Source organism: Cotesia typhae, unplaced genomic scaffold, assembly GCF_013202065.1.
Source record: "Cotesia typhae breed Kobodo isofemale line unplaced genomic scaffold, CoteBio_Ctyphae contig_22, whole genome shotgun sequence".
Taxonomy (NCBI): Eukaryota; Metazoa; Arthropoda; class Insecta; order Hymenoptera; family Braconidae; genus Cotesia; species Cotesia typhae.
This window is the reverse complement of record NW_027423728.1, coordinates 6,962,077-6,975,266: the sequence shown is the minus strand read 5'-3', so window position 1 is coordinate 6,975,266 and position 13,190 is coordinate 6,962,077. Positions and strand designations below refer to the sequence as shown.

Below are 13,190 nucleotides of genomic sequence, written 5' to 3'. Positions count from 1 at the left end.
GCAAAAATATTAAATATTATTTTTTTTCTAAAACCGAAAGTAATAAATATAAAAAAGTTACGCAAATATGACGGCAATTTATCAAGGGAATATTCCGTCAATAAATAAATTTTTATTTATAAAAGGATGTTTATAAATAAATATAAGCAAAATATTTGTTTTATATTTTTTCGTAACTTTTTTAATTAATATATTTGTCAAAAAAAAGTTTCCGTTGAATTTTTTTAAAATTTATCACAAAAAAAATAGATTTTTTTTTGTCCTTTTGTCAACAACTGGACACTCGTTTTAATGATTTGAAGAAAAAAAAATAAAAATGAAACGAGTGTTAAGTTGTTAAAAGCGTTCCTTTATCGGCTACATGCTATGCCACTAAATTGTATTAATTTGTACGATATTACAAAAAAGTCAACTCAAACGATTGACTAGATGTGATATCATAATAAAAATAAAAAAAAATTAATAAAACTTACTTATTGTAAAGCACTATATCAGGCCGCCAAATATGATCAGAAGGGACGTGTAACATATGCACACCTCCGTACTCCTTCGGCTCCCATCGCAGTTTGTAGTCGTACCATGACTTGAAACAACCAATAAAAATAAATAAAATGTATGAGGTATCTGCGGGTAATAAGACCTAAGTCATAGAAATGATATTTAAAATATTCTAATAAATATTCAAAGTCATGAAATGAATTTTCATTCAGTTTTTCAAGGTGAAGTTGATTTTAAAAATAAAATTATGAGAATAACCAATAAATTAAGTGCCGGTACCTTAAATATATTATTTAAAAAACTTTTTTAAAGTGTAAGAAAAAAAATATAGATTTTATTAGCAAAGTTTTCAGTCAAATCGATATAAAAAATTCATTGAACCGGTAACAATATAACCTTTCACATATGTTTAAATATTTGAATGGATTCGACCAACTGTCGAGTCCTTAAACTTATACTCTATCAATTTTTTTAAACGGTCTGAGATTATATAAAAAAAAAAAATTGTAGATTTAATTTTTAAATTATCCCCAAATTTAATTATTAATAAAAAATTTTTATATTTTTATATTTTTATATTAGACTATTTTTCTTCCTGCTTTTAACTTTTTTGCTTTAACTCCTGGCATTGCTTCTGCCGTTATCTTCACTTTAATCGGTATGTCTAGACATATATAACGTGACCGCGGTGAGTAACATATCAGTAGAGGAGGAAAAGCCCTAGTTTTCTCAGATATTCTCTTGCATTAGAAAGAGGAAGCTCTAGGGGTATTCTCTATGTACGTGCAAGTTACAAGTAATGATTACACTACTATCTAGATATTAAGCCAACAGCCAACAGTTATAGCTGTTAAGCCTTCATCACCGACACAGACATTCACTGAAAATCTCAAGACTTGTCAGATACCAACAATATCCCTGCTATTCCTAACTATTCCCCAGCACGTAAATATTCACTCAGCATTTATTACTTTTATTACCTTTATTTTTTTTCCTTTATTCTACTTAAATAATCACACATCTTTTTTAAGAACTCCAATGAATTAATTTTCCTTTTTATTAGACTGTTTCAAAAAAATCGACAATTTTTTTTTTTTTTAAATGTATCGAAAATATTGTTGGAAATGATGGAAAAAAAATTTTGTGAAAGCCACAGCCCTTAATATTAAGATTAAGATATTCCGCTTTGTAAATTTCAATTTCCCGTATGATTAGAGTTTAGAATTTTATAACTCTTTAATGGTTCATCAAAAAAGTTAGACCAAATTATTCACTTATATAAAATTGAACGCTCTATAAAAAAGCTATCTTATCATTTTTTGATAAACCGACGCGTTTTGAAGTTATTTAACTGTAAATTTTAATTTATAATATTTTCTCATTTTTGACAAAACTCTATAATTTTTTGTATTCTAATTTTTTTTTTGATTCACAAATCCTTTTATTTAACTGTCGAATTTTTAGTACTATCGTATATTTAAGAAAAGAAAACATTCTATTTTTTTGAATTAGCTTACTTTTTATATTATTTAAATAATTGTTTTCTCTAACAGAGAGTTTTGATAAATTATAAAGTAAAAACTAATATAAATTGAAAGGCTTTTAATTAAAAAATTAACTTAAAAAAAAAATAAAAAAACCTAAGCATTTTATTTGGTGATAGAGTACCGGTGATGATATCATCAGCCTAGATAACACTCTATACTAAATTTCACCCATATACTATAGAAGCATCACGTACTGTAATGCAAAATAATGGTTCAGTACAATATAATAAAGTATATAATATTAGTAGTAACGCGTGGCTAAAAAAACCGTTCCAATTCTCCAATTCTCCTATTCTCCTATTCTTCCATCCGGTAACGGATAGAAGAGTAAATGTGCTTACAACTACGTTCTCATTTGAAACTGCTCACATAGTAGAGTATTGCCCTTTATCCCTTTTATATATCTGTATATATATATATGTATATATATATATATATATATATATATATATATATATATATATATATATATATATATATATACAATATTACAGATACGGTCTGTATCACAACGACGACAAACACATAAATTTAAAACTTGATTCTTCAGGTCGACGAATAAAATGAATAGAAAGAGCGCCATCGAAACTTGAGGGACTTTTTTTGTTTTTTTCCCCCGAGTTATAAAGAAATTTTAATTAAAAAGTAAACTTGTAACTTCATAGTCGGAAAAATAACTTTATAATTGGTAACTTGACAAAACAATTAGCCAAATAGTAGTAACGGCTACTGCTATAGTCAGACAAGTGAACTAATTGACCGATAGCATTCAATTCATGTCACAGTAATTAATTAAGTATCACTGTTAAAAATTTTTAATACTATGTTTGCTGTTAATTAAAAATAATTCTATACAAATATAATCCGATAAACTGTTGATTGTAATTTGTAACTGACAGGTTAATTAATAAAAAAAAAAAAGCACTTTTACAAGCAAGCTTATATTATAAAAAAAGATAGCAAGATAATTCATATACATATATTATTGTTATATACTTAAACAGCTAGCGAAACTAAGCTTTGATCGTCTGATTGTCTGCACGCGAGTCTATTTACTTAGCAACGTAATCTTTAGCTGCACTCAACGAGTAAAGTTCAACTTAACGGCATGATACAATGATGATACAACATCTATTTCATTTGTATTCTATTATAATTCTCTCTCTTTCTCTTTTTTTATTTATATTTTTATCAATTTTTTTTCTACTCACGCTTTTGTATAAAAAAAAAAAAATGAATGTACACGCTTAACAAATACTAGATTTTTCTCACTGTTGGTTTGCCTTTTTTATTTACTCCCAACACGTTTTCTGAAATTTCTTTTTCGGTTTTTTTTTGTCAGTCCAGCTTGCTGCTTTTTTCTTTCTAATTTTTTAACATTTTTAGCTTAAAAAGAATTTAATAGAATGAAAAAAAAAAAAAAAATTATTGCTTTACCTGTTCAACCCAAAGATTGGTAGTCATGATTTGATTCTTCAAGTTCTGAAACAAAAATAATAAAATTTGTTTATTCTGTTTAAAGTTTTTCTGTAATAAACATAGAAACTGAAAATAAATCAAGCAATTTAAGTAATTAAGTTAAAATTATAAAACATTAATATCCTGAGTTTGACGAGGTGAGCAATTTTCGAGACTCATCATTGTTAATTTGAAACGGCAGTAACGCAACACAAGTTTTAACGAGTTTGATAGTTCTTTCCGGAAGAGGCCTAGTTGGTACCACCTACCATTGATCGTAATGAAAACTACTGGGAAGCACCTGGTGCAGGGTATCATCGTATCAAACTAAAATCATATGCTATTATTGTTAATTAATGAGGATTATAATTTTTAACAAATACTAACAACAATTGAAAAAAAAAAAAATTACATTCAAATTTAAACAAATATTTTGAATTATAAAACATTTTATTTATTCATCAGGTTTAACGGCTCTGGGAAAATTGTTCCCTAAGGGCTGTAAATAAATAAATAGTGAGTCTGATACAGTAAATATTAGTATAATAGTATATGAAATTCTATGATAGTATAAAATTGTTAAGTATTAAATTTTAACATCTAATCTTTCATAAAAACTGAATTTTTAATCCCACTTGTAAATAATTACCGAATTTTTTCATCAAATTTTGTATTGAAAAATTGATCTTGATATTGGTGAAGAAAAACAAAAAATTATTAATTAAGATAAAAAAGATATGAAATATATGAAATATAAAGAATAAAAAAAAATACCGAAGAAGAAAAAAAAAGAGAATTTTTTACTCTCATAAAAGACTAAATATATGATCTGCTCCCATTAGTCGTAGTTAGCTGGCCTTCTATCTAGTATCTATCAGTATTCGACCATTTCGACCCCATTTCCCATCCAAATACATTGATAGATAATTTAGATACGTTAAGGATTATTCACTGTGAAATATATATCTGTTGACCTTTTACTTGTCCAATAGTTGTTCTCGATAAACTTTTTTAACAGTAGATAATAAAAAAAAAAAAAACACTACCTATATTATTATTATTATTATTATTATTATTATTTATTATTTAAAAGGCCTCCTACTTCTTAGTCAATAGTTGACAAGAGTCAACCAGCACAGTTCTTCACATACAGTCCCTATGTGTTGTGTATGTATACGAAAATAATTATTTAGGCATCACAATTAATTATTAATTGTAATTAAATCACAGGTTATGTACCGTTGAGAGACTTGGAGTTTATGGATTTGATATTTACGTTCAAATACATATATTATGCATATGTAAATGGGAATAAATGGATGTATGGGTAGTTTAATAGCAATAGCAATGGCAGAAGCAACATTGACATTTTGAAAAGATAAAGTTAGTATTGGGGACAGTATGGAATCGAGTAAGTTGAACTAGTAGAACGAGTAAAACGAACGAGTCACCAGGGGATGCATAATCAAATGATGCCTTTTACACTTGCAGATGAAGCGTGTGCCGCACTTTGTCCTGATACCGAACTCTATGTTAGGTCTGAGCCAGCCATCATCGTATGAATTATTCAGAAATTTATTCCTCTCTTGCTTTTAACTCCCCACAAACCTCGCAACTCTCACAACCAACCTGGTATAATATACTAACTATAACTATTCCTCATCCTCATAATTTTGAGGTACGCGCATATTCATGTATTTCATTTCAATAAAATTTATTTACACACACGCATACTATTTATATCTCGATATTTTTATTTTTTATTTTATATCATATATTATATTAGACAAAATAAGTAAAAAAAATTATAAAAAAAAAAAAAAAAAAAAAACAAGTTAAAAAATTACTGTTTAAATAATTTAAAATAACATTTTTTATTTAATAAAGTTATTTTCGTTATATATCGATTGTTATAAAATAATAAAAAGCTTTTAAAAAAGTTATATCGGATATAGGAAGTTGATTTAATCATAACTCGATTGAGCTTTACACCAGCTCAGTGAGCACTGAATATTTAGAACAGATAACAATGTTCAAAGTGCTTAGAAATTATCCAAAATTTAAAAAACTCTGCACACAAAAAAATAAATTTCTTGCGCCAAGAAAATTTTAAAGAAAACTGAAGTTATTTTGGAGCAAGAAAAAATTTTCTTGGCTCAAGAAACTTTGACTTCTTTCGAGAAATTTTCAACCTTCCTTAATATTGAGCCAAGAAAATTTACTCTCCAGTCAAGAATTTTTTTTTCAGTGTAGCATCATAATTTTTCAGGATTGATTGATTATTTAAGTTATAAATAGACGGATAATTCAATAAATTGAAAAAAAAAGCTAAGTAAAAAAATAAAAAGTGGTGACTTGACAAAAAGCTGGTTTTTTTTCTTTTAATTCTTTCTCAAACTATACCCGAGGCTCCGTCATCTCGACTCAACGATCAAGCGTAGAAAGCGAAAAGTCAAGAAGGCGAGAAGATAGTATATAGCTCGCTCGAATTGTCTGATTAAACGCTAGTGTTTTTCTAAAATTTTTAATCGTGCTGTATATATATACGCTCTTACGCTTAAAGAGAAACTGTCCTTCTATTCTATTCAAAGTAGTCATGAACAAAGGAATTGCCGACTAGATAGACTGGTTAGATAGAAGGTTTTTGTGCATATATTAAATATAAAATTGTTTTTTTTTTTTTTTTTAATTTTTTACAATTAATTTATTTATTTTAAAAAATAATTATTGTTAAAAAAAATTAAAAAATCAATAATTAAAATTTTGTCTTTTCAAAATAAAAAATATTTTACGGTGTACAATAAAATAAAAATATACAATATCATATCGCGTTATAGATGCTATAAAAAAAAATTCTGTTTTTTTTGTGCAAAAAAATTTTTAGTTTAAAGAAAAATTTTTTTTATAAAATTTTTTTTTATAAAAATTTTTTTTTTGGGAGCCGACGTGCTGAGGTCCAATATAAAGAAGAGAAATAACGATCTAGTAAAAGCGTAGAGCAAGGAGAAAAAAGAAAATCGACCTTGTAAGAACCGAGGTGTACAAGTAAAAAGCAATAATAATATTATATATTTTACTGAAGCTAATCTTCTATACCTCACATTTCTATATGTATTTAAAATAAATAAATTTAATCAGATTAATAAATACTGTGACTATTTACAGAATAACGTAAATTAAAAAAATAATTAAAAATATATTGTTAAATTGGAATACTTTCTATAATGACTCTCTGTATGATTAAATTCCGCATCTCTATATTATCAGGTTCAATTAACACTGTATACTTTATTAATTTTTTTTTTTTTAACAAAAATTAATTAATGTTGAGTTAATTATCGGTGATATAAAAATTTGATAATTAATAAAGTTTATTACTTTCAATAAAGTTTAAAAAATAATTGCTTATATTAAAAATTAAGATAGCTTAATATTAAAGAGTATATAGGTTATTATTATTATTATTATTATTTTCATTTTAACGCTGAATAAAATTTAATTTTGACGTAATTACATCATGTTGCAATTTAACGAGTCGTTATCCTTTGCGTAAACTTTGTTATGAAAAACTTTATTAGATTAAAATTATACTTGATATTATTTTTTTAGATAATAAAAATTGTTTATAATAATAATAAGACCAAAAAGTTTTAAATATAGATTATAAATTAAAAATTTTATGTAATTAAATTAATAATTCCCCGTTGTTGATATTTTATATAAAAATATTTGAATGATTAGCGTTAATGAACAAACTGCTAATAAATAGCGATGGATACCATCAATCTCGTATCGCAATTATGCACCATCTGGGGAATGAAACATCCTTAGGGCTTGTCCAATAATTACATAAATACCGGGACATACTCTAATCCTCGTTACCTGGGAATAATACGACTGAATTTACCTTCTCACATCACTGAAATTACAGGCCCAGGATTAAATGTCAGAAACTATTATGTTAATACATCTTGACATTTTGCCCAGTCGAGACATTAATTTATTAATAATTACCGTCATTCCGAGCGATAGAACTATTATTATTATTAATCAAGTAATTCTTGATAATTACAATTGTAAAAAAATAATTATGTATAATTCATAAAAAAAAATTAGATTCAGACAAAAATACGCCGATCCCCGAAAAAAAATTTTTTATACGCCCTTACGGCTTTTCACTGGGACTTTTTGCCGGTATACACCCTTATAGCATCTGGAACGCGATATAAATACACTGGCCACAAAATTTCGCTTATTCTCTTAATAATGTCGATAATTTATAAAAAAAAAAAAAATTAATTAAATCATCTGTTATAAATTTTTGGCAGTCTTTAGAGCTTGAAAAAATCTGTCTCAAATTGTAATGACCTAATGACTAATGACAAACTATTATTGTATATGTACGAAATAATAACAATCTAAATGCTGGAGAGACTTGTGGATTAAGTGGGTCAATTGCTAACGATTCTCAGTATTAAAATCAATTACAATACCAAGCCGTATAATTAACTTAATTTCTATATTTACAAGAAAATATTCAGGATGTTTTTTTCGTTTCAAGTTTAGTTAATAGGATAAAGTACTTTAAAAATACGGTAAACTATTGCGTAAATATTGTATGCGAATATGAAAAAAAAATAATACGAAAAAAAATTTTTTTTATACCACATATTAAATGTTTTATAAATAAAATTTTTGACACAATAGTTTGGTATTAAATTAAAATTGTTTTGATTTTGTTTACCTTAACAAGTTAATTTATAATTATGATATATGATCAAAATGGGTTTGAATTTCAGAATGATTGGAATGTAGTTGTGTATTGGATGAAATGGAATTATCTATACAAATGGTAAATTGACTTGAGATCATGGAATTTCATTCTATTACACTGCTTTGTATAATTAGTTAATTAATTAATTTACAAATAATTAACTATTTTACAAAATTTTAAATGGTAAAAAAAAAATATTTTTTAATAAATTTAATGCTACTTTAAATTTAAGAGTGAATAATAATTGATAAATGTAATAATATAATATATGAAATGATTTCACGAGAGTAGCATACTCATGTACAACTAATTTAAGCGGTTTAGTGTGTGAGTAGTTGGTAAACCTCAGCAAATTTCTTGCTATAACGTCATGAAGAGAAATATAATAGGGTAGTAAGTGATTATTATAACTTTCTTGTTGTAACCGCTGTCAGGTTTATTTTTATCATTTATCATTAATTACTACAACTTTACAAAAAAAAAAAAAAATTAAATTAATTTTCATTACATTGTTTAAGTAAAGTACATTGTATTTAATGATAATAAAAATCTTTTATTACACAGCATGATGTATAAATGTAATACAGAAGAAAGGGAACTGTAAATGATGCTGCTGTTTAAAATAGAGGATATAGAGGCGTCTCATAATAATGATAAAGAAGACTGATGAAAGAGTTGAAAGTCATGCAAACGTCAAAGGGGGATTCAATGTTCTACTTGACACGTAATATTCTATTGAGCATAAAGACTACATTGAACGTAAAAAAAAAAAAAAAAAAAAAAAAATAATAATAATAAATTATTTCAAGTTTTTAAATTATATTAAATAATAAAAGTTTTTGACAACTTTATTAAGAGTTTGACAAATAATGGTAGAATCAATAACAAAATATACGTGAAATAGTTACCAAATCACTAAATCTATCTATTTATCTATAACACGTAAATCTAAGTCCTTTCTTTGTTTGCCACGTTTTTTTTTTTTTTACTCTGTTATATGTATACACTTATACTTATGAGATAGTAACAGCAATGCCCGCATTGTGCCAAGTTTGTAACCTATTTTATCGGAGCCGGAGCTACTGCAGTTTCAAAGACGAATTTTGGGAGGAATATGGCGCCAGCTTATCCGCAGATTTAGTCGGAACCACTTTGCAATCGATCGGCAATATAACGTATTTTCAAAGCTTGGTCATATCGTTTAGTTTAAACTTCTAACTGTTTCATATCTAAACTAAACTTACTTCAACATTTCATCCTACTGAATTAATCGGAGTAATGATTAATGTATTTTTATTATTGTATCTAACAGCTTTTTTTTAAGTAAATTTCATTGAAATCTATCTATTGCATTGGTCCTCATAAATAATTGTATATAGAGGTCTACATTGGTACAACAAATTACCATGTGATATTAAAAATAAAGAGCGATTAAATATATCGCGTTCCAGATTCCATAAGGGCAAAAAGTCCCGGTGAAAAGCCATAAGGGCGTATAAAAATTTTTTTTTTCGGGAATTGACTTAGTTTTGTTGTCCCTAATGTAGAGAAATGCTAAAAAAAAATTTTATGCGCCCTTATGGCATCCGATGTGGGTCCCGGAAGCCATAAGGGCGTATAAAAAAATTTTTTTTTCGAGAATTAAAGTATTTTTGTATGAAACGTGTCTGAAAAGTGCAATTTTCTGGCAATGTGTAGTACAACCGACTCAATTAATTCCATGGAATCTACCTTCCATTTCGGGTGTGGCCGAACAGTGTGTTTTTTTTTTTTTTTAATGCAAATTTATTAAAGTGAAAACACCTGAGGCCGGTTTATGATCAAACTCTCCGATTTAATAGAAGAATCAATCTATTTAAAAAAAAAAAAAATAGAAAAGGAATTTATTGACCAAAAATGTGTAGGGATTTTGACCCAAGACGTATATAACAATCGTTTCGAAGTACTATCAGGTATATTTGATATCGGTTTCACCTTTTCGCATCTATTGCAATTCTATATTTCTCTCGTGTTTTATATACAGATAAAAATAAAAAATAAATGACAATCTTCAAGCTATTCTCTACGGATATATACGTATATTTTATGGAATATGGACAGAGGCAGATGTTGCTAGTATATATACGAGCTCCATTGGTCAGATGGAACAAAGCTCAGTTGCATTCAACTGAGTCAAGAAAAAAAAAAAATAAAAATACCTTTAAAGATTTCTATGGTTCACGTATGACAGACGGAATATATATCAAACTTGGTATTAAAAATTAATTTTTTTTTTTTTTAATTTAATTTAAGTAACAAATAATTTTATTATTTTTCTCCAACGCTCTAAAGTCCCTCTAAGCTCCAGTATATCACTTCGCCACATACTTTTATTTGAATCAAGTTAAGAGAAATTGTTTTTTATTACTTGTGTGTTATTAAATCTTTTTTTTATTAATTAAAATTATTAATATATGTTTATATTAAGAATAAAGTTACTAATAGTACAATCAATATTGTAATACTATCTATACTCTCTGATCTCTACTCTTTGCTGTTCGTCCACCGTCGACGAAATTATCAGCCTAATCGGATCTACGCAGCTTGGGTTATAACCCCTATAATGCCAGTGACGCGATTTACTAAATTAATCGTTTGTAGAGACCGTACCAACGGATCGTTCATCATGATCATTGTGTAAAGCAACAGACAGTAGTTTTACAACTTATTGCGGAAAGGCTATTAATCATCTAAAATTAATATTCCTATTTTAATTAGAAAATAATATTCAAGTATTTTTATTTTATTTTAAAAATTCAAGAATTAACTCGCAAGTAATAAGGCCTAAGTGATAAAAATTTTATGCACTTAATTTATTGATTATTCTCATAATTTTATTTTTAAAATCAACTTCACCTTGAAAAACTGAATGAAAATTTATTTCATGACTTTGAATATTTATTAGAATATTATTATAATAAATAAGTATTTGTTGCTGTAGATGTAATATGATCAAGATTTAATAATTAGGAACATTATTATTATTATTATTATTATTATTATTATTATTATTATTATTATTATTATTATTATTATTATTATGGTTATTGTACTGAAATATAAAGGGTTTAATTGTATTGCGTATTAATTGAAACTCAATAATATTAGTACAAATATATACTGATTTCAGATAAAAGAGAAGGAAGGAGTGCAGTGTTTAGCAATTAACAAAGAAAATTAATTAACGATATATACGGCCAGTAGTTATATCAGTGAACGCCCCAATGCATATACGTTTTTGATTTAGCTCCCTTAATCAAGTTGTTAATATACATACTTTCATGTGTATGTATATACCGACTTAATTGTCTGTACACGTATATATTTATATAATCTATTACTTTTATAGTTTTTTACTTAACATTACTTAAAAAAATAATAATAAAGTTAACTTTTACATTATTTTTTAATGCCATGTATATAGCACATACAAAAATAAATTAAAAAAAAAAAGATAGGTATGTCTTCCAGCAAAGCTTCTAATATTTAACGACATTTTAATGGTCGCGGTAAAAAAAAAAAAGCACCGTTGGTATACTTGGAAGAAGAAAAATTCACTGAGAGCTTAACGTGCATGCTTTTATACAAGTTTAACTCGACCTCTTTTACCTCTATACTTGCCATTTTATTTATCTTTTTTTTTATTTCTTCTCTTCATTTTCTTTATCATCTCATCCAACTATCATACATCAAACCATATTTATTTAAATTAATTATTTGCTAAACTTTAATCCTTGTTCTTAAATGAATGAATAAATAATATTCACTCACAACATTTGACTGTATTTTTCAACGATAAAATACACACGATAGGTGACAATATAAAGATGACAAAAAAAATGATAAATAAGTAATAGGTAGATATTATTTGTACATTTATATTTATATAGATGTAATCTAAAACTTTTGCCATAACCATTTCTCACCGGGCTGACATGGGAGTTGTCTTGAAAATGCGCGTTGTTGCATTGTTTATGTTTCCCGAGGTGCATACTCTTAAACTTTTATACGAATATAACAGTTATGCTTCGTCTTTTCCCGTATTTTATACTCAACACTATCGGATGGACAAATTTATTGTCCCTATCTGTAAATGTTTAATATGAATTTTTTATAATTTTAAAAAGAAATTTTAATCAATTAAAAAATATAATAAATAAAAGATTTATTGATTTATTAATCAACGTGACCCAAATTGATATCATTGAAAGTGTAAAACTTTTCCTAGTAGCGCATATATCCATTTGGTGTGTCCATATATTTCCAATGAATGGTTTTGTTCAGAGAATCGTACTACGCGGAATAATGATGTTGATGATAATAATAATAATATTAATATCAGAAAATGACATTAGCTAGTACAGAACGGGGAAGAGAAAAAACAAATTGAATACTGTTTTGGTGTACGCGCTGGCCATCGCCAGTAATAAATAGCTTCGACATACGAGAAGACAATTAATTTTAACGTTGATGCAAACAAATAGACTTTTATTTTTATAATTATAAAAATAAATAAACAGTAAAGTTTTTTTTTTTAATTAATAAATATTTTTGTGTAAATATGGATAAAAATTTTAAAAAGTATGAACAGAAAGAGAAATATAATATAATAATCACACTGATCAATTACTTTGACAATAATTTCATTGTACACAATTTATCGGGACAATAAACATACTTCTGTATTTTCATTTATAACATATAAATATATATTTTCAATAAATAGATTAACTCAACAACATTTTACTTTGAAATTTAAATTAATTGATTATTTTGTGGGTGTTGTGGAGAAGCCATATTTTAAGTACATACTTTAAGAAACCTATAAAATAACTTTATTTGTTCAAGCAACATATATATATATTATTTTTTCA

General features: G+C 26.3%; 1 protein-coding gene across 1 annotated transcript in view; it reads right to left on the bottom strand.

Moving 5' to 3' along the window:
* Nachralpha4 (nicotinic acetylcholine receptor alpha4) overlaps positions 1 to 13,190 on the bottom strand; it is a 46,716-nt gene that overhangs the window by 29,456 nt on the left and 4,070 nt on the right. Inside the window, exons 3-4 of the mRNA XM_074237914.1 lie at positions 3,483 to 3,527; positions 474 to 583 (exon numbers count right to left, since the gene is read on the bottom strand). Of these exons, the coding sequence (XP_074094015.1) occupies positions 474 to 583; positions 3,483 to 3,527 (155 nt within the window). The remainder of the gene's footprint in view (positions 1 to 473; positions 584 to 3,482; positions 3,528 to 13,190) is intronic.